Source organism: Puma concolor, chromosome D4 (assembly GCF_028749965.1).
Source record: "Puma concolor isolate L17-30 chromosome D4, mPumCon1.1.hap2, whole genome shotgun sequence".
Classification (NCBI taxonomy): Eukaryota; Metazoa; Chordata; class Mammalia; order Carnivora; family Felidae; genus Puma; species Puma concolor.
Window position 1 is genome coordinate 70,665,009 of NC_141679.1, and position 25,748 is coordinate 70,690,756.

General features: G+C 42.3%; 1 protein-coding gene across 1 annotated transcript; it reads right to left on the reverse strand.

Moving 5' to 3' along the window:
• Window positions 1–255: 255 nt before the first annotated feature.
• On the reverse strand, window positions 256–25,403 carry FRRS1L (ferric chelate reductase 1 like). Its single transcript, XM_086683654.1, has 5 exons — window positions 25,116–25,403; window positions 13,777–13,861; window positions 11,574–11,712; window positions 8,995–9,241; window positions 256–5,527 (listed from the first exon to the last, which is right to left on the reverse strand). Exons 1-5 carry the CDS (start codon window positions 25,351–25,353, stop codon window positions 5,355–5,357), a joined length of 882 nt encoding a protein of 293 aa, XP_086539780.1. The 5' UTR covers window positions 25,354–25,403; the 3' UTR covers window positions 256–5,354.
• Window positions 25,404–25,748: the final 345 nt, after the last annotated feature.

The window sequence follows — 25,748 nt, forward strand, 5'->3', positions numbered from 1 at the left end:
GTATACCTGAAATGGGGTCACAGGTCTCCATTTGCTATTTGATAAAGGTATTAAGCTGAAGCTATGAACACAATTTTGTTCTGCACACTGTTTCTCTAGAAGGACTTTTACCTGACTACTGCCACATGACTTTACTCTTTGTCAGACAAGACAGGCTGCCAATCTTCTCCAAGGTCTACGAACTCAGGAAGACTTTACTAATGGGAAGCATGTAAAACAAACCACAGAAAACCAAAACAGACCACAGCAAAGCAATACGGAATTACAAACTAACTTTAATTACATCAACAGGAAGAATTTCAAACCATGTTGAGAATTTATAGTTTAAAGTTTAAATCTGGCTAATGTATCCTAACTGTGACATAATTCTCAAAGGTGAAAGTATTTGAGATGGAAAATGGACAGAATAATCATTTAGGTAGCATCTAGGAATATTGCTACAATTACTTTACATAAATAGAAATCCATGTCTTTATTAGTAAGGTTTCACGTCTTGGAGTAAAAATTCACATAGGACAGGCTTATAAATATACATAAATCTCAAAATCAATAACAATTGAACATTAGGTACACAATTATTATAAAACAAATATAACCCATCGGTGTCTATTTAAAGGCATAGTTTTTTACAAAATAGTATTTGTAGACAGTCTCAAAAAAGTATATGAATACTCCTGGAGCCAGACTATTCCAGCATGTCAGCATGTCTGTGGGAATAAGGCAAGTGGGGAAGCTGCACTCACTCTTCCAGATGGCAGACATCGTATGTGATGAAACGGTAACTACTCCAGTGACCCGGGTGAATGCCACAACACCCGCCACACCCCATGACCCTAGGGAATCATCGCTTACCCTCCAGAAGAACGGACCTTAACAGCTATTTGCCTAATGGCAAATATCCTGGGGGGGGGGGGGGGGGGGGGAGAACTGAAAACAATCCAGCATCAGTGTATTTTACGTGAAAAATCTCAAAGAGCCTGAGGAATCACTTCAATTTTCAGTCTGCAGACATACTTAAAATCACATTAGCATAGCCTCTACTTTGTGACAAGGAACTTCTACTCAAGTCGTTTGTTAAGTATAAAAACAAAGAAGTCCAACTTGAAACTAAATACCTGAATAGGGAATCTAAATACAAATCAGGTACAGGCTGTATCAACATGCCATTTACTCTGTTAACATTAGCTTTAGTTTCTTAACTAAACGTATAGAAAAGTCAAACTCAACAATGATACGTTATATACTTTTAACAATTCATAGAATGTTGAGTGGTGGAGGCAAGGCTTAAAAAAAGGAATCCTTTCTACAAACTAAATTCCTATAAACTAAAGGGTAGTTTTGCCTGCAATCTGCACAATGTTTTTTATCTCTTGGGTTTTACAGTGTTCAAGAGATCAGAAATAGGAACAACCCTGACAAAGACCTTCACATGGGTATGGCATGTAAATATAGAGATTTATGTATATCTTATCATGTATGTACAAATATATATACAAACACACTGAGATTAATCCAGCTGTTCACTAAACATAACCAATTCTGTTTAGAGAACAAGGATATACACTTATATACAATTATATACAACAAAGTATACACATCTCAGCATCTGGCCTAGTGCAGGGGCTCCTGAACATTTTTCCATTAGGATACACAAAGGAGAGGCTATAGTCATGTGTGTAAAACTCTCCCCTGGGTGTAACAGATTTAGATAACCCTTGAAAAGAAATCTACAGGGAAATAAATTATTCTTAAACACTGTAATCCCCACCATGAAGAGCAATTCGACAGTAAAAGTCATTCATGATTTCCACAGCTCAGAGTATTTAAAACTGCTGCTCACTCGGTTCTGAATTTACTGCAACAGAGCTGAGGAGCGGAAACGGAGACTGCAAAGCCTAAAATCTTTACCATCTGGCCCTTTACAGAAAAAGTATGCAGACCCCAGGCTGGAGCCAAGAAGGACACACAACCTCAGGGGTAACATCTTGGAAACACAAAATCCAGAATATAGGTGGTAAACTTAATTACAGAAGTTGTAGGAAAAACTATCTGGGATGAAAAATCTATCCTGAGTGGTCCCAACTTTCCGATTTCCTTAACAACAAAAGCCAGCTTAAGATCATTAAATATGGCTCCTGCATTTTGTTTTTGAAATCATGGTTATAAATTCAGCTTTGAGACTACAGTGGCACAATAAAAGGGCACTGGGTTCCAAACAAGAAGACCTGAGGTTTTAGGTAAATCACTTCTAAAACTTAACTAAGACAAATACATTCTTCCAGTATTGTCCAATCTATACATTAAAAAAAAAACTATTAAAAGCACTAAAATGACTGATAAAACAAAGACTAAATGTTTTTAAGAAGGAAGTTGAAATAAACCGTACCCCTTTCCCCAAATAGAACTATAAAAGTCCTCCTGTTTATTGTGAATCAGTAAAGAGAGGAAAAAGCACCTACCTAATTTGAGTGTGGAGAGTGGGTTCCATTTAATAAATGTGTAGGATAATGTGGGGTAATCCACATTAAGTGCTTAGAACAGCACTAAATACATTTAGCTGTTATTATTCTCTTCAGGAATTTTATAAAAAAAACTGGTTAGGCATCTCCCCTGTGACAAGTAGTATGCTGGAAAATGGGAATATAGAGATAAAATAGAAATTTATTTTTGTGATAGGTAAGAATAAATGAAATTGAAGGCTACAGAATTTTAATTTCAGTGTGCCTATAACGATTCTGTGAAATGACAGTGCAATGCCGTTCCGCATCCCTGGCCTGTGAATTCTTATTTGTGAACAACCATTATTGTTAAAAATATCCACTAAGTTTCACTGTAGGATAAAATAGCATGGCTAGTAACCATCTTCCTATTTGTGTTTCAGAAGTTCAGTGTTCACTAAAGAAATGGTTTATGGTTTGATCACAAGTGGGAGCATACAAAAATGTTGGCTGGCCAGTTTGGCACTATATACGAAATATAAGCCTCTGAACCAACCAAACTAGGCACAGAAGTACAGTCATTTACTTATTCTGTTGAACAATGTTTGCTGAATGCCTACTGTGTAGCAGTGCCTGTTACAATGATGAGGAACAAGAAATGGTCCCTGCATCAGGGAGCTAGCAAGGGAGGGTGAGCAAGAGTTTGAAGTGCAATGAGTAATACGATGGGGAAGCCCAGTGTGCTGTGGGAGCACACAGCGGGGACCAAAACCTATCTAGTCCAGGGGAGTGGAGGAAGAACAATTGAAGCCGTGACCTGAAACATAAGTAGGAGTTCAGCAAGCACTGAAGTGTAAGATGTCTGGGCACAGGCAACACCATGAGAGGTGAGTGAGAGCAAAAGATGATTTTGGAGGTAATCAAAATGGTTTGCAAAAAAAAAAAAAAGAAAAAGAAAAAAATGGTTTGCATTGTACCCTGGTGGCAGTAAGAAGTCAGAGAACGTTCTAAGCACAAATATGCAAAACTGGTCATCAAAGTAAAATAATTTGTGGAAAAATTAGCTTGACTTGAAATGTAAGCAGAAGGAAAATCCGTTAATTTATTCATTCCCTGCCTGCTACAGAGGCTAGCCTGTCTCTCTTTAGTCTCAATCTATTTATAGCTGAAATACTATATACATGAGCATGAAGTATAAAAATATTTGCCTTCTTATATACAAGGTGGGTGCCTGCCTACTCCGTATCCTTACTACTAAACAACAGCTACAACTTAAAAGGTGTGCACAGGCCATCCTCAGCTGGAAGCAAGCAGAGGGCTTAGTTCTGTCCGAGGCAATCACAGTGAGGTGGAGCCACAGACTTGAACGAGATGACCTGAGTTTGAAGCCTACACCCAACTCTTTCGCTCACTAAATGTCATTTAATCCCTCTACATCTGCAAGAGGATTATTTCTCTTACATTCCTCGGATGCACCTGGTAAACCATGTCACAGAATCTCGATGTTTTCCTTTTTTTTTTGTACAGTTCCAGAATTCGAAAGCTCTCTCCCCAGGTGGACTTTCACCCTGATGTGAATTCCAAGGATGGCATTAGAAATCACAGTCTCCAGTCTTGTTTAATCACAAAATCCACAAAGTTGGAGCCAGCTCTAAAGCAACAAGGGGCAGGGATGCAAACCAGAGGACTCCAAAATTCTACAATGCAAATCCATCAGCAATTAACTATATCCATAGACTCTTTTCCTCTGAATGGGCTGTTAGCAGAGACGTTTGGAACAAAGGAACATTTGGGTTCCTCTGAAAAAACAGAATGCATTAAGTCTAGGAATTATTATAAATTATGCTGACTGCTGGTCCAATTTACAAGTCTGAATACTTTGAATGGATAACTCCAGATGAATTCACTTTAGGGGTTATTTCCCATTTTCTAAAGAAAAATGTCATCTTAAAAAGTTTCTACTCCAAATCTCCACAATCTTCAAAAATGTGGATTTATTTTCAAAATGCCTTACATTTTTATTAAGATGCTTTGCCTATTATAATACATATTTAATCATACACCCAGTGGATGTCAACTCTTGACAATACAATTAGCTGTAACCACGGATGAATACCTTAATTTATAAAATACAGTGATAGAAGAGTCCAAATTCTAATCACTAAGAATGCCCATGTTTTTTTTTATCATTAATATAGTTGTACATCTTCAGGTACACTCACAGTTCCTTTTCTAACCTTTCCAAACAGCAATAAAAATATTTTCTTGTAACTACTCCCTGATTGAGAAGAAATTGCAAGTAAATACGAACCATTTTCTTATCATTGTAACCTTTCCCTTTCTCCCCATCAGCTGTATAAATATTCAAACACATTTATGGAAATTTGAAACTTCTTCTGCCCAAAAGGCTGGTCGTGAACCAGGACCATCCAGTGAAGTTCTCTTTAGTAATGCTTCAGGTAACTCTATTGAGCTGTAGTCGGAAGAGTAAAGGTTGTTTAGAGACCCTGTGCCTAGCTCCTTCTCTGCCTTGTTATGTGTTATCTGACCAAGTAGCCAAGGCCACATGGCATGGGTGTCACCAAAAAGGCAGCTTTCTTCAACTTCAAATCTCATTCAATACGCTGGCACTAATAAGTTTCATCAAGCCAACTCAGAGATGGTATGAAAGCTGAAATAAGAAAACACATTTGAAAGTGCTTTGAAAAATTTTAAGTAACTACTTTCCAAAAGTATGGGATCAATATTAAACAATCTTCTTTGATTAGAAAAGAAGCTTGCTCTTTCCTCCAAAAAGCTGAAATCATAGAAGTCTTTTTTTAAATAATAAAAACTAAAATTATACTGCATACTCTTTAGAAATATATTATACTAAGACTTTCTAATCCATTTAATATGTTGGCTTTGCAGCTGTGGTTAAGGAGTTCCCATCAACAGGTAGAAGGTCAGGGCAACAATGAGAAGCAAACAAAATGGAGAAGAGAAGGTTTGATAGGCAGCCGATGGCATAAAAATGTCTTCATACTTGTAAATACTGACAACACGCTCTGAAGTCGGTGGTGAGTCTATATCATGTCGGGTGATAGAGCCTTTAGGAAAGAAAGGAAAAGGAAGGGGGTAGTCAAAAAAAGCGCACAGATTTAAAATGATGTATGCAAACAACAGAAAAACTAGACAAGTCTTTCGCATTGAATACATAAGCGGGGATTATAAAGATCTGGAATCAGGTATTAGAATTATCATCAGAATTCTCCATAATGTTTGTACATACACAGAAATAGAAAGAACATAAAAAGTAGCTAAATTTACCCCAAAAGGCTGGCTTTCATGAATCCACACCCCCCTACCAGAACAATACCATTGATCTATTGCACCCCACTTTGTTGCTTCTTAGCACTGTATGAATGCCTACTTACAAGGTGTCTGATGACTTTTATCTTACTAATACCAAATGAAAAACCGTATTTTGATTTTAAGCAGCAAGAGCTACTATTTGTTCCCTCAAACAGATCTTTTATATAATGGATCATCAACAACTCCTGATCATGTCATACTTGCTTACAGATGGAAGTCTCTTTCATTGTCTGTGGTACAGGAAGTGGTGGCCTGCCCGGGCCAGACCAGAGAGTGTGCGGTGTGCTATGTGTGCATCTGTATGTCTGACAGGCAGAGTGAGGTGGAATAGCAGAGAAAGTAGGAGGATTCAGATACCAAACAAGTGTTTGGACTGGAGACTTTTTTTTTTTTAATCTGGTGAGACATGTAAAGAGAGGAAGGCTGTGTGTATGCGATGCTTAATAAGCTGAAATTGATTCAAAGTGCCTGACCTCCTGAATAAGTCACATGGACCTCGGGTTAAGGAGACTACAGGCATGTGAGTTCAATACAAAGGTCTCCTTAGAAATAGGGCTCAGAGGGGCGCCTGGGTGGCTCAGTCGGTTAAGTGTCCAACTTCAGCTCAGGTCACAATCTCACGGTCCGTCAGTTTGAGCCCCGCGTCGGGCTGTGGGCTGATGGCTTAGATCCTGGAGCCTGCTTCCGATTCTGTGCCTCCCTCTCTCTCTGCCCCTCCCCCATTCATGCTCTGTCTCTCTCTGTCTCAAAAATAAATAAAAACACTAAAAAAAAAAATTAAAAAAAAAAGAAATAGGGCTCAGAGTGTTTTTTATTTTTTATTTTTTTTAACGTTTATTTATTTTTGAGACAGAGAGAGACAGAGCATGAATGGGGGAGGGTCAGAGAGAGAGGGAGGCACAGAATCCGAAACAGGCTCCAGGCTCTGAGCGGTCAGCACAGAGCCCGACGCGGGGCTCAAACTCACGGACCACGAGATCATGACCTGAGCTGAAGTCGGAGGCTTAACCGACTGAGCCACCCAGGCGCCCCAGAGTGAGTGTTTTTTAAAGTCCCATCTGGCAGGGAAGCCCAACAAATTTGACACATTAATTGCCTGCTCCAGGGTCCGTGCTGGCTCCTGTCAACACAAATTCAAACTCCTCAGATTGGCATGGAGATTTTTCATTTTTTCTTAATAAAAAAAATTTTTTAATGTTTATTTTTGAGAGAGTGTGGGTGGGGGAGGGGACAGGGAGAGAGGTAGACAGAGAACCCAAAGCTGGCTCCTCGCTGTCAGCACAAAGCCCGATGTGGGGCTCGAACCCACTCACCATAAGATCATGACCTGAGCTGGAATTGGACACTTAACTGACAGAGCCACCCAGGCACCCTGGGAAATTTTTCTTTCAGCAGATCCCATCACCTCTCCCACCTAACCTACCTCCCTCATTGGTCACATATGATGGGCTCCAAGGTTTAACCATGCACCTCCACATCAGGCTTCCCTTGAGGGAAACCTAATCCTATATCCCCTTCAAGCCTTAGCTTAAAGTGTATCCCCTCTGAGAGACTTTAAGAGAGTGTATAAGATATGATCAATAGAGAGTAATTTAATCCACAGAAGGTGCTCCAGAAACAGGAAAAGCACAAGCCCATATATGGGGTAGGAATATGTCTGTTCTGTTTGAGGACACAGACAAGAACAATTGTCCTGAGAGGGCTAATCAGGCAACGTGGGATCAGACTTGAGGAGGGCTTAGAATGTTAGGCTATTATTCCATTTACGCCAGATGATGACTCTCCAAAGTACAGCACTTTCCAACTTGTAAAGGAGTTTCAAATACTTGTTTTCACTTAATGCTTACAATGATCCTATGAGGTTGGTATTATCATCATCATCCCCATTTTAGATACAAAGAAATTGGAGTTCAGAATTTAGATAAAGGCTGAGTACAGCTACCAAGAGGGAGAACCCACACTCAAATCTAAAGTTTTAGTTTTCAAATGCTATCATTTTAAATGAGTTCATTTCTCCAGGCTAAGATATAATTTATTTCTGTGAGTACTGTAAGTTCTCAAAGATATAACTGCAGACCCATTGTTGGTATCCTGGGAAATAAGCAAACGGGGAAGGTGTCACAAATCTGCAGGCATCCAAATGATTTCCCAATTAGAAACAGGCAAAAAAAAGGTATAAACTCTCCAGACTAATCAATGGAAACAACTCGAAGAAGAAGATTAGGCAACAGAGAGTTGACGAGCACACAGTACAGAAAGATGCAATTAATTGCTAGGAGCCAGAATGAGTTCTCCTACAAGCACCATGAACAACTAACTCACTTTCGTTTTTTAGGCCATTAGGCTTGATCAGCCAGGAGGAAGGCTGAAGACACCATGCGACGTGATTTTGGCAGCCTCCGAAAGGTCTCATGATATCCTTGGGTCTTTGTGGGGGATCTGTTGAAGAGCCTTGCCACCCAGAGTGAGGTCATCAATGGACCAGCATCCACTGAGAAGTTTGTTAGAAACACAGAATCTTGGGTCCCACCCCAGACCTACTGAAACTGCATTTTAATGATAGAGCCAGGCAATTCCCGTACATATTAAAATCTGAGGAGCAATGGGCTAAATTGTAGGATAATTCGGTGGGTTTGTGACCACCAGAACAGTCATAAAGTGAACACTAATGAGACGCTTGGTGTCAATCTCTAGGAAAGTCTCAAGATGTCCTTTCCTGTTCAGTATTTTTTACATTTAGAACATAGGAGCTAAGAGTACTCACTGACTTTGGAGTCAGACAGACCTAGGACTGAATTTTAGTTCCTCCATTAATTAGTTGTATAGCCTTGAGCAAGTTCCTTAATCTCTCCAAAATGAGGATGATAATATCTATACCTTTCAAGGATGTGGTGAGGAGTAAATGAGAATGTTGTGAGAAGTTAATACAGCACATACCCCCACATATAGCAGATATATGATCTGTTCCATTAAGCACACAGCTCATCATAAATTACCTTGTACCGTGCTAGCTACGTATGTGTATTAGTTGTCCATTTGTATGTCTGTGTATTTAAGTCCATTACAACTTCCTGAAGGCAGGATCATATCTCCTTTTTCTGTTGTATCATCCAAAGGGCTTATCACTCTCTTGCCCAAAAAATAATGAACACAAGCAAAGCAGTGTCTGGTGTTTAAACAGGATGCCGAAGTGTGAGCTTACCCTGAATGGCTGGACCCCAAGCAAACAGATAATACCAACTCAAATGCAGATCGACAATTGTTTCATCTCTGGGAACGTTCACAGGGCGTTTAAATCTGCAGGTGACCCGATTGTTTTCAAAGACTCCTTCTTCATCTCTGGCAGGGTTTCTCTGAATCTCTTTTGCCCACTGGCCTACATTATAGAAGTGCTGTATGCGGACCCTGCCATTGTCATCATGGACACAGGCCATGACGTCATCACCACCCTAACATGAAAAACAATGGGGGAAGAAGTCAAAGGTGTGTCTTTCACAAACTTTTCTGCTAGAAGGAAATTTCACTCAGATATATCCATTTCATTACCTCTATAATTTGAAATCCCGCCCAAAGAAACCTATTTTTTTTATTAAAAAAGCTTTAACCAAGTGAGTGAAGTTAGCATTACAATAACTGACATCAAATGCCTCCTTATGTGATGTTCAAAGAATACATCTCCAGCTATTTAGTATTCCTGCTGACAACACAAAAGTAACCTAATCATGAGGAAACAATCAAACAAATCCAAACTGAGACTTCTACAAAAAATGATTACAAAAACTATTACAAAAATACTTATAATCTTCACAAGGACCGATGTCATGAAAGACCAAAAAAAGAAAAAAAAGGCTACGAATTGATTTCAAAATAAAGAAATGCATGACAACTAATAGTGTTCATAGACAGAATCCTAAGTCATAAAATAAAACTTTCTATAAAGGATAGTATTGCGACAATGGACAACACTGGAAAATGGGCTGTATATTTGATAATACTATCATATTAGTGTTTAACTTCCTGAATTTAATAAATAGATTTAATCTCCAAAGTTTACAGAAAATAATAAAAATAATAGCAAGTACCAGCAGCAACAGCAGGGCAGTGAGATAAAGCACGTGTGGAAAAGTGACATCATTTGTAAAAAAAAAAAAAAAAAAAAGAAAGAAAAAAGTTTTGGAAGTAGACAGTGGTGATGGGTGATGGTTGTATACTGTGAATATAATTGATGCCACTGAAGTGTACATTTTACAATGTCTAAAAATGGCAGACTTTATGTTATGTACATTTCACCACAATAAAAAAGTTATTGGGTGAATCTGGGTGAAGCAAATGTGTTGCACTATCCTTACAGATTGTCTGTACATTTAAAGTTTTAAAAAACAGGGCCAAAAAATGTGGCTCAGTCAGTAGAGCATGAGACTATTGATCTCAGTGTTGTGAGTTTGAGCCCCATATAGGATGTAGAAATTACTTAAAAATAAAATCTTTAGCGGCACCTGGGTGGCTCAGTTGGTTGAGCGTCTGACTCTTAATTTTGGCTCAGGTCGTGATCCCAGGGTTGTGGGACTGAGCCCCATGTTGGTCTCTGCGTTGACCATGCAGCCTGCTTAGGATTCTCTCTTTCTCTTGTTCTGTCCCTCCCCCGTTCTCTCCCTCTCTCCCTCTCTTAAACAAACATTAAAACACACACACACACACGCACACACGCACACACCAAATCTGAGCACTTCTCACCACTCCCACTGCTCTAACCCTGTCTGAGCTGGCCTTCTCTCATTGCAGGAGCCTCACAACAGGTCAGGTGAAGAGAGTAAGGCGGCTCCTATTGATAGAACAGCAGCATGTGCAGAGGTACAGAGGCCCAAGAAAGTCTGGCTGTTGGAAAGCACCCTGGCACAGTGAAATGGCAAATGATAGTGCTACAGAGGAAGGAGGGGAAAAACACAGCAGAGGCACAGAGAGAAGCACAGGTAAGAGACAGACAGCTGCCTGGGATCCTGATGCCCTGCCTGTTCCTGGTCCTGGCTTCTGGTCTTTCTCAGGTCCAGATGTGTTCTTGCCCATGTGTACTATGGAGGAATGAATTGTTAGACTCAATTATTCAATCCCCAGTACTAGTATTACATACCCACACTTTCAAGGGGCCTCTTGGTAAGAGAAGTGAACTCCCCTGTCCCTTCATTCTGGGCTTCACAGTGTGACTTACTCTGGGCATTGAAATGTTAGCAGATGTGATGTAAGCAGAGGTTGGAAATAAGTTTGGATGGATCATGCCTTTCTGCCTCTGCCAAGAAAACAACATGCCTTGGTAGCTGCTGGTTCCAGAATGATTAGAGAAAACCTGAATCCAACCCATGGACAGGAGCCAAGCCCAGCTGAGCCCTAGCCAAATCACACACATGTGAACGAGAAATAATGCTTATAAACGGTGTAGTTTTGGAGACGCTTCTTGCAATATTATTGCCGTAACAACTAATAAATGCGGGTACCACAAGATACCCTGTATTCTCATAACCAACCCTTTCTTTTGTTTGAGCCAGCTTGAAATTTTTTTTAACTTTCAATCAGAGAGCCATAACTAATACAGTCATTATTATGCTTTGATCGATTTATTTGCTTTGCTTTGAAAAAGGAAATCAAATGCTAGAAATTCACTTCTCACATTTAACAGTGGCATGGGAACCTAGAGAAACAAAACCATGCCCATTCTCTAAAATCTAAAGTAGCACAGCAAACTGAAGGAAAAAAAAAAATCACCTTTTATCATGATTTGCGTCTTACCATTTTCTTGTCTGAAGAGAATCCAACTGCTACCCAACCATCTGTGTCAGCGCTCAGTTCAAATTCCACATCAGCCCCTATCATCCGGTAGCTAAGGAAGTAGTCACAAGTCTCTGCATTACAGCCCGGTTTGCCATATCTATAGGACATATCAAAACATATCACTACTTCTTCAGCTACTTATTCATAAATACATTAAGAAGTCATCAATGTATCGGGCACACCTCAGCAAGATTAGCAGATAAATTAGATCTTTGCTACCAGGGATCTCAAAACCAGTTTCACTCAGGAGAGAACACAGAGAGGATCTAACTGCTCCTTTTTATCCACATACATCTTGAGGGACCAGAGATGGGAAGGGGCTTCCACAGTGAGTCAGTAGGGCCTCCACTCCCAGCCAGTATTCTCGACATTATATTAGAGCTTCTCAGAGACTAGTTATTACTGAATTATTTCTGAATCCCTTTCAGAGGAAAAAAAAATCTGAGTTAATAAACTGTCTTTGTTAATTAAATGTATACCAGTTCTTCTTTACTTACAAATTCTCATACAACTAAACTAACAAAAATTTACAAATGAAATATAAGTTAAACTACAGAACCAGAAACATTCAAATTCCCAGCATCCGTGTGATAGATAATGCAGTGTTACTGAAGGTGGATTTTGCTTACCTGCATAGGGGTATATTTGACTATACTGTGCAGGGTCTCTTGGTTGAACACGCTCTTACCACTACCACTAAACACAATTCCACTAAACACAATTCCACATTCCTCCACTTTTATCTGTTTGAACTGCTGCAAAACCCTTATACGTACAATACACCAAATGGATACCTCATCTGGTATTCACTGAGCACAAATGCATCAATATTTATAAAATCTGCGCTCTGTCAGGCTACCTGATGCTAACACAATTACAAATTTAGACACCAGAGTATAGGGCAGTATAAACTGGTTATCCAGATAGTCAGATTATGCAGACATTAATCTTTTTAAGGAGCACTATTGAAATGGAAACGCAAATTTAAACTTTCTTACAGAAGACATGTGGACCCTTTAAGAATCTGAAAGCCCTAGTTGAGGAACATCATTTTTACACCATTTTCACAATAGCAGAAAACTAGCAACGGGTGAGACCACAGAAGCTCAGGTGGGAGGCATGTGAAGAAACAGGGCACAAGACTGTCAAGTGCTGACTGAGGAGGCAGGGAACACACCACAAGGCTGGCAGGTACCCTGAGTAGGTGGGAAGAGATGTAAGTTTCAAGACAACATGGAATGGGCTGAAAATGCTGAACGGGGGTAAGGAAAGCTAAAGGAGAAATGAATGTGCCAGAAAACAAGTCACCCTGAAGCCAGCAGGTACTGAAATTCCTTCCCTCCTCAAAAATGTCACCCATCACTAGGCTTAATATTGCTGGCCATGTTCCTCAATAATAGTATTATTTGGATTCTTAAAAATTCCTTAGAAATACCTTTGTATTTCAAAGAAAACTCAAAACCCCTTTATTCAATTTTTTCTCCTTGGGCACTGAAGAAAAGAAAACAAAAAAAAAATTCAGAACTTCCAGTGCAGTGGCCATCACAACCTTTACTCAAGGACAATTTATCCTAGGAAATAACAAATTCAAAGAGGAGGCTTTTCCAACAACGTGGAGCTGTCTGGATGGGAGGTTCACTGTCTGTATTGGTGTTTGCCAGCTCCCATCACGTCTTGATAGAACACTACTAATAATCACAGAGGGACTCACTAAACCTAAGATAACCAGCTATAATAATCAGTGTTTAATGACTCTTTAGTATCATCCAGATATTCCTAAGTCATGAGTCTTTACTTGAAAAGGAATTGGAGGTCTTAGATGTCTATCATTGTCTGTCCCGCTCACAGCCTAATAAAACATAGCCTGTGCCATGATTCTTTTTCATATAGCCAGCTGGTTAGGAGTCGATACCTGGGCCAATGGCAGTATGGTCATAAGTGAAAAGCCAGGTCAGAGCGTTCCAGTGCCAAGTAGCATTCTAGAGTTTACGGCGTCTAAGACCGAAAACTGGGGTGCCCACCAGAAACAGGCCACATCCCTGCTGAAGCTGTGAGGGGGTGCAGGCCCTGATTAGAATAAACTGTATGCAATTTAAATACTACCTTGAGAAGTAAATCAGTGTCTTAGCCTTAAAGATATCCAACTCGCAGATCTACCAACCTAAAGCATCCCTTAGTTTTTCCACAGTCATCCACTTTGATTTTGGCAAATGGATCCACGGGAGGAGCAGTAGGGAAAGGGTAACCTAGACGGTGAGAATAAACAATGGTTAGAAAATCCAGTGACAGCTTTTCCAAGGAGACGTTTTTCTTTTTAATATATTGACTATTTTCTATCGCACGTGTCTAGAAAGGCTTCAGGTCTCAGAAAAGGGTTTTGTTTAAGCCTAATCACCCTCTTCATGATGGTAGGGTGCACAGTACACATCTTTGAGACAGTCTTGCATGTTAACTAAGAATATGTGGCCTTTCCCTCATTTTACAGGCAAGGAACCTGAGTCAGGGGGTGGCATAATTCCATATAACCACTGGCTCATCACAGTCTCTGGGAGTGTGAAAATCAGTTTTCACGCAGCACATGTGCTCGAAGAGAAAAAAAAAATCAATAATGAAATATATATTTGATGGTACAGGTTTTCCTTTCCATTTATATATATACACAATAGTAGGATTTTCCCCTTTCTCTGAACTTACATTTCTCATTAAGCTGTATAGGACATTTTCATATCTCACTAAATTCTTCAAACAACATCGTTTCTAACAGCTGAGTATCTTTCTTGCAAGATGACTTAACATCATAATGCATTCAACCACACACTGAAGGGCAGCCCTACATTACGCTTCCAGTCTGTGACAGCAAGATTTTTCTCCTCGGCTGTTAACTCCAGGCACACAGGAACCATGTGTGATTCATCTTGTGTTCTCTGTCCAGCATAGTGCTTGGCATTGGATGGTGACCACATGATTATCAAATGAATAAATAAAATCACCCACAGACATTAAGAAATGTAAATAATATAAACTTGAGGCTTTGTTTCCATCAGGTTATGCCTTATTAAAAAAGCCACCAGGACGCCTGGGTGGCTCAGTTGGTTAAGCATACGACTTTGGCACAGGTCATGATCTCATGGTTTGCGAGTTCAAGCCCCCTGTCGGGCTCTGTGCTGACAGCTCAGAGCCTGGATCCTGCTTCAGATTCTGTGTCTCCCTCTCTCTCTGCCCCTTGCCTGCTCACACTGTCTCTCTCTCTCTCTCTCTCTCAAAAATAAACATTAAAAAATAAATAAATAAAAATAAAATTAAAAAGCCACCAGGCCACACTTTCTTGGCACACATCTGTACACCATGGACAGTTCATTTCTACTACCCTAGATCTTGACCACATGCTAAAATACAGCCCTAGCTTTTTGCCATCTTTAAGCATTTGAGCCAAATGCATCAGTTTTTCCACTTTTATGCTTATTTTATGCTCAGTCCTAAATCTATTTTGGTACTATAGACTGAGACCTGCCTTAGATGGTGTTTTTTTTTTTTTCTTAACATTTTATTGAGCAACCGCTTAATGCTACAAACTATGTTAAGCATCTGCATATATGTTCTTCTTATTTCTCACTACAATGCTGAGGTTATTTTTTTCTCAGAATACAACACAATGACTACTTACATTTTAAAAATTCTATAGGTAACTGGGACGCCTGGGTGCTCAGTCAGTTAAGCAACTGACTCTTGATTTTGGTTCAGGTCACGATCTCACGTTTGTGAGACAGAACTCTCTGCTGGGCATGGAAGCTGCTTAGGATTCTCTTTCTCCCTCTCTTTCTGCCCCTTCCCTGCTTGCACACACGCTCTCCTTCTCTCTCAAAAAAAGTTACTAATAAAAAATAAAAATTCTATAAGTAACTGAAAAAGACAATCTCTTATAATGCTGCTTCTCAGTTTCTCTATATTTTTTTCCTACTCCTAGCATCTAGAATAATACACTGGCATTATTTCCAGCTCAATAAATGCCAATTATTATTACTACTGGATTATTATTAAGTTTTGTAAAATACACAGAACCAATACTATTGGGTAAGATCATCTCTAGAAGAATGGGTTTCTTAGTTCTAAATAAGAGCAAGTTTTGAAACAAAACTCACGTATAAATGTACCAAACTACTTTATTACTGTTGGCAAAATGGCTTCTCAGGGCTTTTCTAGCACTAATTTCCTATTATCTTATATGCTTCTAAAACTTGAAATGAGAACTTCCTTTGTCAAATGCATTTGGGCACATTTTTCTCTTGTTTTGTAAGATGTTGTATAATAATTTGGTTTTTGTCCCTGGTCCCTGGGAAGAGAGGGCTCTAAATCTTTGGGATTCCCTAGCAGGACTGTCTTTGCTATTCATGAGCCCCTTGGGATCACATGATTGGGGTTGGTTACCAGAGGGACCAATCAGGTGATTCGAGGTTTGGGGCTATAAGACAGCCCCATTCCCAGGGAGGGGTGGGAGGTTGGAGACTGTGTTCAATTATGTAGCCAGTGACTAAATAAATCATGCCTATGTAATAAGACCCCAGTAGAAACCATGGACACTGAAACTCAGTGCCACTTCCTGGTGGGTGAACAAACTAATATTCAGGAAGTGACAAGGCCTGATTTCGTAAGAGGGCACAGAAACTGCATTTGGGAGACTCCCAGACTTCACCCTGTGTGTCTTCACCAGCTGTTCCTGAACTGTACCCTTCAGTGTAAGTATAGCACTTTCCTGAACTCTGTGAAACATTCCAGTGAGTTACAGACCCTGAGGGGGTTTGTGGGTAGCCAGCTGATCTAACGTGAGAGCAGTCTTGTTATGGAGCACCCCATTTAAACTGTGTACTCACACTGGGTTATCTGCACCAGAAATTAATTTCACTAGATTAGTTGGGGTTGGCAGAGCAATATTAAGCACAGCAATATTACAATTTTTTCCTTGAATTTAAATAATCTATTTGGCATAAAATAAGTTTGGACTGTGTGCCAGTATTTAAGCTTTGGTCTCTGAGCTACAACCCAGCCTTCTATAGCCAACTCTATGATGGGCTGAGTACTCTGCAAACCACATTTCTCCTTTGCCAGCTGGCTAGACTCTGTCAAAAGGAAACACTGGAGGGAGGCTGGGAGGTAGGAGGAAGGAAAGAAGACCATTCCTTCCAGTTGACTTGCTGTCCACTACACAAGTCCTCAGTGATTCTACTTCGTCATTGTGGTGACAGATGGTTTCACCTTTTCCAGCTTCTTTCTAGATTCCCACAACCAGCCCCATCATGCCTTCAAAGGAACCATCAGCAGCTGTGCAGAGAGCCCCATTCTCAGAGGCTGGGCTGCATTTCTGGGGGTGGTCTCTTGTCTGAGCTTCTAGGTTCTTACAGTCTCAAGCCTTTCTCTTCGCCCCCCACCCCTCCCACCACCCCAGGCCCAGGGCTGGTGGCTGCTTCCTGCAGTTACTGTCTCTGTGCTCCTTTTTGCTTCTCCAGTCCCCCAATACCTACTTAGATAATTCCCAGGCTGGGCATCCTGTTAAAAAAAAAAAAAAAAAAAAGGCTTAAATATGGTTTCTGTCTTTCTTTCTGATTGGATCCTGATAGAGACTAAATGGATTAATCCTTGAATACCAACGCAATGTATCTGTAAAGACTGTACCTTATTAGCTGTTATCATCTTGATAACTAGCTAGATAATAGTGTTGTTCAATAGGACATTTTACATGCACTGTACAATTTTACTGGAAAATCATTTTGATTGTAGAATTTTAAGCACATAAGTACACCAAATTAAACTGGTGGTATTTCTTTGTTTATGGAACATTCTTATCAGTCTATGCAAAGCCCATCTTAGTATTTTCCCTAATCCATTCCTAACACCATTTTCCTCCCCATCTTAGACACTTGGTGTAGTGTATTTCATGTATATCCTTCAGCAAAGGCTGGAGGTTTTCACAAAATGAGAACTCTGACATACATATCTTTAAAAAGCATTATTTTACTTGATAAATTGAAAGCACACATTAGTAATAATGGGTACCCGCCAACATGGAGTTGGGGGGTAAGCTTCTCATCTCTTCATAGGGGATGGGCATGCCTGCCCAGGGTAAGGTCCTGCCTTGTTGCAAAAATTCTTTCATATTCCCAACGACACCATCCTGAAAGTCTTGCATGATTACATTATAAATTAATCTCTAAAGTGCCTTCAGCTGAACCTGGATCTAAAGTTGAGGTCCCAGGGCCAATTTTTCACTATGCCAACAGCGCTGTCCTGCCATGCTGTCCACAGCTGCACTGCACTGACCATTCCATGGCCATGCACAAGGTCTGGAAGCCCCCAAGCAGAGCAGACTATCAAGGGCCCACCCAACCTACCAACCACTGTCCACATGTTTATTTTTACATTATGTGTGCTCTGGAAAAATAGATAGCTTGTGTATGCTTTTAACCCGCATAAATGACACTGTGTTAAATCTCATTCTGTTTATTATTTCCCTTTGGAAGTCCATCCCTATATGTCAATGTGAGACTTGTTATCACTCCTGACTGAGTGGCATTCCATGATGTACATATAATGGCATTTTCTGAAATAACCTCCGAAGTTTAGACACTGAAATTGCCTTCAGTGTTTGTCAAATAATGAAGGAGACAAACTTTCTTACGTGTGTTTCTTGTAGACATACGCAAGAGGTCTTTGTTTTGTTTTAATAAACCATGGAGAGCAATGATTGGGTCCCTCCTGTAATTCCACAAAGCTCAATGAGATGAGTATTCGGACGGGGAGCACCAGTTTACAATCCCATCCATAATGCACAAGGTCCCTGTTTCCTCACACCTTTGCCTGTACCTGATGCCATCCAACATTCTCAGGGTTTTAATCTGTATTTTCCTAAGTACTAATGGGGTTAAATGTTTCCTCATATCTGTATCAGCTACTTGGGTTTCCTCCTCTATGATGTGTATATGTGAAAATATCTTTGCCTTTTTTTTTTAACCTTGGTTTTCAGTCTTTCTTGTGGACTTTGTGTGTATTCCAGATTACCAGTTTGCTGTTTTCACATGCATTTCTTTCCTTCTCGTCTGTCACCAATCTTACTTTTTTTCTCTGACAGTCTTCCTTGGGCCAAAATCTTTAAATTTGATGTAGTTGAGGAAATAATTTTTCTTCTTTTGATTTGTGCTTTTAGAGTCTTGTCTAAGACATTAGCCTCCATTCTAAGGATAGGAAGAGATTTATTTCCCCACACGATTATTTATTGACTTTGTGGTACTGCCTTTCACATTTAGACCTGACCCATTTGGAATTTATTTTTTTATACGATGTGAGGTAAGAAAACAGTTTTATTTTTCTCCCTACATTGAATCAATTTTTCTCAACACCATTTATTAAATAATTCATCTTTCCCCTTGCAACTTATGATGACACCTTTAATAATTTACTGGTTCTCATATGAACATAGGTCTATTTCTGGACTTTCTGCTTTGTTTTTAGATTATCTAACTGTTCCTGAGCCAGGACCACACTATATGAATTACTAGGCTTTGTAACGTATCTCAGCAATTCACAGAACTTGATTCTTCCATGTAAAGGATAGATCATAATTTGTCAATTTCTCTCCCCAAATACTGCTGGGCTCTTGTCTGGAATTGCATTAAATGGATAGGTGAATAGGGGGAGAACTGACATCTTTATAATACCAAGTTACTCCTTACAAGATCATGGTATATTTCCCATTTATTCCTATCCTTTATATATCTTAATAGGTCAAAAGTTTTCTCTACACAGGACCAGGGCATTCTTTGTTAGGCAAAATTTGACATTATACAGATTTTTGTTGCTATTTTAAATAATATCTTGTTTTCTTTGACACTTTCTAGCTTATTGTTGCTAAAGAAGAGAGCCTTTGGTTTACATAGGCTGATCTTGTTTATGGTGACCTCATTGCATTCTCTTGATTTATAGATGTTTGTTCTTTCTGATTTTCTATGTAAATACTCATATCAAGAGAGAGAAAACATATATTCACACAAAAACCTGTACACAGATGTTCATGGCAGCATGATTCATAATAGCCAAAAATGGGAAATAACCCAGATATGTATCAATTGATGAATATTTGTGGTTTCCATTCTTTTTTTTTTTTCTTTAATTTTTTTTTTCAACGTTTATTTATTTTTGGGATAGAGAGAGACACAGCATGAACGGGGGAGGGGCAGAGAGAGAGGGAGACACAGAATTGGAAGCAGGCTCCAGGCTCCAGGCCATCAGCCCAGAGCCTGACGCGGGGCTCGAACTCACGGACCGCGAGATCGTGACCTGGCTGAAGTCGGACGATTAACTGACTGCGCCACCCAGGCGCCCCATGTGGTTTCCATTCTTGTCTAATTCACAGACACTGTCTGTTTCTTTTCTGCAATCCCTTGAGCCTGTTTCGCCATACTCCACTGGGTGGTTAATGGCTTCTGGTTTGCTATTTATTGCTTCTAATTGACTGCTTGGCTCACAGCCTCAGGTATTAATTTAGTACTTGATTCCTTGAAGTTTTAACCAGAAGCTGTCTGTTCAAGTCCGAGAACTACTGCACCAGCCTCTTTCTCTTTCTGAACTGCCTGAATCATCATTTCTGCTTATCAGAGTCATAATGAAGTACAAACGTCAAGGGACTTTATATAATGTAAAATATGTAAAGCTCCACACACATGAGAACACCCATTTAGCAAAGCCTTCATCGTGGCACTCCACCATGCAGGAACCTTCAGTTCCCAACTATTCCATCGATCCCGAGCCCCTTTCCTCAGGTTTGCCCACAAAAATACCTCATTCAGCCTGTCCCACTCTATTTCATAGTGCAGATCAACAGGGACCCTCTGCTTCACCAACAGGCTATGGACACCCTGCACCACCTTATCCATAAAGTCAATCAAGAAACCTACCTAGTTCTCTGCTACTTTCTTTTTTTCAAAGTTTATTTATTTTTGGGACAGAGAGAGACAGAGCATGAACGGGGGAGGGGCAGAGAGAGAGGGAGACACAGAATCAGAAACAGGCTCCAGGCTCCGAGCCATCAGCCCAGAGCCTGACGCGGGGCTCGAACTCACGGACCGCGAGATCGTGACCTGGGTGAAGTCGGACGCTTAACCGACTGCGCCACCCAGGCGCCCCTCTGCTACTTTCTAGCTGTGTGAGTTAACTAACATATTTAAATTTTCTGTGGGTCGCTTTCCTTAACTCTGAAGTGAGGCTAATAGTAGCGTCTAAGTCAGAGGGTTGCTGTAAGATTTAAAGTTAACATGGAGGGTCACCTGGGTGGCTCAGTCGGTTCAGTGTCCGACTTCAGCTCAGGTCATGATCTCATGGTTCATGAGTTCAAGCCCTGCATTGGGCTCTGTGCTGACGGCTCAGAGCCTGGAGCCTGCTTCCGATTCTGTGTCTCCCTCTCTCTGTCCCTCTCCCCCTCACGCTCTGTCTCTCTCAAAAATAAATAAATGTTAAAAAAAAATTTTTTAAGTTAATATGGACAAGGGACTTAAGGCAATACCTGGCACACAGTAAGCACTTATTAAAAGTTAGCTCCAATTAGTGTTATTACCAGACTACATTAATGGAGGATATGTAGTTAGATCAGATGTAGATTATTCACCTTTGAAGAACTTCCAGATTGGTAGGGTGATGAGCAAAGGATCCACACACAATACATGGTACAGGTAGGAAGAATATAGGCAGATGAAGGAATTTGTGCCCTTTTCCCCGATCTCTGTCCTCTCTACTGTCTTACTAGCTCTTACCAAGTAGGAAAAACTGTGGTCAGAACTCAATGGTCAGAAGCTCATTGATTGGGCCACATTTTACAAGTGGTCACATCACTATGCCTTAAAGATAAGCAACCATGCATATGTTTCCTCTTTTCCTTCCAAGGCAGGGAATGGCCCCAAGGGCAAGCCAGCTACCACTATTCATATGGCTGGCAGTAAGACTTCAGGACCTGCAGATCTTTCCGGCAACGAGACGAGAGCAGGAGGCTTTACTTGGGACTTAACGCTACGCTAACAACACCCAACTAAGTTTTTTCAGAGAACCCTCAGAATAGGATTTTTGTCCATAATCATGAGGTGACCTGTTTTACATTCTGTTGTTCTGCACATATAGATTCTGCCTTAAGAACCTCAAGAGGAAAGGGTATGAGCGGTAGAATTCAAGCACCAAGGCCCTACCGAAACTCCTGATCACAGAGAATAAAAAGGGTCAATGGTAGGGTTAGATTGTATGATACGAGAGAATATCCTCACTCGGTGGCAGAGGGTGGGAGAAGGAGAAAATCATGGAAGGCTCCCTGAAAGAGGTGGCAGTGGAGGAGTTAGGAATGTAAGGATTAGTTGTATAGGCTAAGACCATGGGAATCCCTACGAATTCTGAGAACTAGCATAATAAAACCAAAACAAATTAAATTTAAAAAATGAACAGTTAGGAGGCAATTAAAGATCCCAAATCAGCCAGTTTTCAGCCTTTGGCTTTGGGGGTCTTGGACTATCTGGACACTGGAGAAATGGTTTCTAGACAAGGTTTCAGTGACTCCTCCATCCCCATTATTCTAATTGCCTTTTTCTGATTTCACACTACCAGGTCATGTTTTCATTGAAAACTCAGTTAGTTGGCTACTTTGAACCAGAGAAGAGAGTACCCTGCAGAGAGGAAACAGGAAGCCCTATCACAAGATTTGTACTGATAGGAAGAGTAGTTTAAAGGCACTATTTCTAGCTCTTCACTTGTCACTTCCTTCAAAATCAATCAGCAACCCCCCAGCCCCCCACTTCCTTCTCCACTGAATTCATCCCAGGAAAATTCACCTCTCATTTCCTGAATCCATCAACTATTTTGCACCTTCATGCTATGGGGCCCCACGACAGCATGGGACACTGCTTCCTGACATCTTCTTTCCCTTCGCTTTCTGGGTTAGGACATCCACCTGGGACATTTCCTGCTTCTGCTACTCCCTCTCAGGCAGTCCCCAAAGGCAATGTCACTGGTTATTTCGAGGGATCTTGAGAAAGCCTGTATTCAGGACCCATAGGGCTAAAACCGAGACCCAGAGATTTCTGGTGGAGGTGCTGCCCCTGAGAGGCTCAGCCCACAAATGTCCCCACTAGCACCCGCCAGATGGCTGTAGGACTGCATCTGAAGATGCGCGAGACTACTGGAGAGAGAAGAAGACAGTGAAAGCCCAGGGTGAGCAAAGGGGAGGAGTAAGAGATGGCTGTAAAATGAAACTGGGCCAAACAGAAAACTCCAGATAAAGGAGTTGAAGCTTCATCTAATGAGCAGGTTGGAACCATCACGGATTTCTGGGGGTTAGAGCCAAGCTTCAGGCTGTATGTGCAGAATGGGTGACAAAGGGAAGCAGACAAAGTAGGGATGTCTACACACATCGCATGCCCTGCTGCCCCTGCGGGGTCACCTCACCTAAAAGCCCTTCCTTTTCTGTCTCACCAAAGTCCTTCGTGCTTCCTAGCTCAACTCTAGAAAAATCTTCCTTGTGGCCTTAGCTGCCTGATGTCCATGTTCATAAACCGTCTGGACTCTACAGTTTCATTCCCTCTGTATATACAAACTGACATACAGCGTCTGCCCCTGCTCTCCTCCATTTGTGCCCAGTGAGAATATGAGCTCTCGTGTGCCATGTGTGAGTCACCTGGCAGTGTGCTGGGCTGACTACCAACAGAATAAATATGTATTAGATGCTTTCAGAAACAGATGGGCTTTGAAATGTTTATTCTTTTCCAGAGTGATAGATGCTGCTTCCGCTTGCCATCCTCCCACTGCCCCTCGCTCTCCTTCCCCGCCCCCCTCCCTCGGCCATACGGCTGCCCAGGTAGAAGACTACATTTCCCAGCCTCTCTTGCAGCTAGGTCATGTAATTACGTTCTTGCCGAAAGAACGTGAGCAGCAGTCATCTGTGCAAGCAGCCTGAAAGGTAACTGCTTGTCCCGAACCTCCTCTCTTTCTCCTTTCCTCAAGCTTGAACGAGGACATGCCAGAAACCCAACTTCTACCACACCGATGAGGACAAAGCTTTGCTGGAAGGTGGAACAAGATGGAAGGGGCGTAGGTTGCTGAATGTCCTTATGGAACAGAGCTGTCCCACCTGCCCAGACCAGTCAGACTCATGTGAGGAAAAAAACAAAGTATCTTACTTAAGCCACTATGTGTAGGTGTCTCTGTTTTAGCACCTGAACCTCTACCCAACTATTTCCCCAAATCCATTCTTTCCATTTTGATACAATAATTCCACTTTTTTAACTGGGCATCTTACTTCTCAGCTAAAAGGCCACCTTTCCCAGCCTCCTTTGAATTTGCATGTGACCACATGACTAAACTGTGGCCAATGAAGGTAATCAGTGACCTTCTTCCCACTTCTTCCCACTGCCTAGAAAGTGAATGTAATGGCTGGAGATCAAGCAGCCGTTTGGGACCATGAAGTTACATGCTAAGAATCGTGAAGAAACAGAAGACCAGGATCCAGTGTCTCTGATGAGCACAGAGCTTCTGATACCAGCCCAGACTGCCTACTTCTAGATTTCTTCACATGACAGAGAAACTTCTATCTTATTGAAGCTATTAGTGAGTGCTTGTTGTATGCAGCTGAACCGAATCCTACATAGCAAACATACCCAGCATCATATCAGTTGCAGGGACATTTCAACCCCAATTTTATTCTTGCATATCCCTCTTAGCAGAAGAAAAGGAAAATCACTACTTTCTAAATTGCAGCAGTCAAGAGGCCAGTTTCTATTTCTTCTGCACAGAATCAGCTTGGCTTTTGTGTTCACTGAAGCAACACCACAGGGAGGTCTCTGGCTGACAAACCCCTAGTCTCTGGGCCCAGCAGCCCCCAACAATGGTGGCTCACACTAGGGGACCCTAACGTGTGTGGTAACAAAAAAGAACTGGGACGAAAGTGGGGAAGGAGCTATGCCCCAGCTCTGATGGCAGGGCAGTGAGCAGGAACAGAACGCCGGTAGGTTGGGGCCCTGGTCACCACAAATTTAGGTCAATACAAATAGGGAGAAAATAAGGCATCACTTTAAACTGTGATTTCTGCTCCCCACCAGCTTCCCTGCTCTCACACACCCCAGGCCAGATGGCGGCCTCTTCCCCTACCACCCGTTACCCCAACCTCGGACAGAGAAAGTGGAAGCCACCCGTTGAGAACTGGGGAGCCTAGGCTCAGCCCCACCGGTCCGCAGCCTCGCAGACCTCTGCTGACCACCTCCCTCTCCTGGCCTGTAAAGCAGGAGGCGGGTGGAAGGGGCTGACGGCTCTTCGTGTGCCTCCTGCAGGCCGGCGGGGGTCTGAGTAGTGCACTCCCCACTCCGGTCCCCACGGTCCCAGAGCTGCCTCCATTCGCATCCTTACCAAATCGCCCCTCCGGTCCCGTTCCTGCCGCCCCCTCGGTCCCCCACCCCCACCCCGCGTCTCCCAGCCGCAGCCCCTCACCCTCCTCGGACAGGTAGCGCAGGTCGTAGAACTCCCCGGCGAAGGTGCCGTAGGAGGAGTCGTGGCGCGGCACCGCCTCGTCTGCACCGGCGTCCCCCCGCGCTCGGCCCCGGGGTCCCCGGCCCCCAGGGCCCGCGCCGTCGTCCGCGGGGCTGGCGGCGCAGGTGGCGGGCCCGGCCAGCAGCAGCAAGACCAGCGGCACCCAGGCCCCCGGGCGCTGCCGGGGCGGCTGTGCCATCGCTGCGCACGGATCCCGAAGCCAGGCCGCTCCGGCCGCAGCGGGGGCGCCGCGGGCGCCGGGCCGGGACTGCGCAGCCGCTGCCGCCGCCAGCACGCGCCCGCCCCCGCCCCCGCCCGCATCCCGCGCAGCAGCGCGGCCACGCTCCCCGCCAGCCTCCTCGCGCCCGGCTCCTCGCTCTGCGCATCCTCCAGCGGGCGCGAAGCCTTGGTCCTGCCTCCTAGCATCTCCTCCCGGCTCGGACCCTCTCCTAGCAGCTTGTCTTCCTCCGCCCTTTATGCCAGTCTCCCCATCTCCCCTTCCTCCCTCCACGAATCCCCAACCCCCGCCACACACACAGATTTGGCCCTTCTAGACCCTTGCTTCTGTGCGGTCCGCGGGTGTGCAGCATGGGC

What these genes read in the sequence shown, in the direction of transcription:
- FRRS1L (XM_086683654.1), bottom strand. Translation starts at nt 25,353, where the DNA reads ATGGCACAGCCGCCCCGGCAGCGCCCGGGGGCCTGGGTGCCGCTGGTC. An exon ending in GCGCTACCTGTCCGAGGAGG is followed by an intron (nt 13,862 to 25,115) that starts GTGAGGGGCTGC and finishes CTCACCGTCTAG; the next exon opens with GTTACCCTTTCCCTACTGCT. An exon ending in TCTCTTCAGACAAGAAAATG is followed by an intron (nt 9,242 to 11,573) that starts GTAAGACGCAAA and finishes TTTTCATGTTAG; the next exon opens with GGTGGTGATGACGTCATGGC.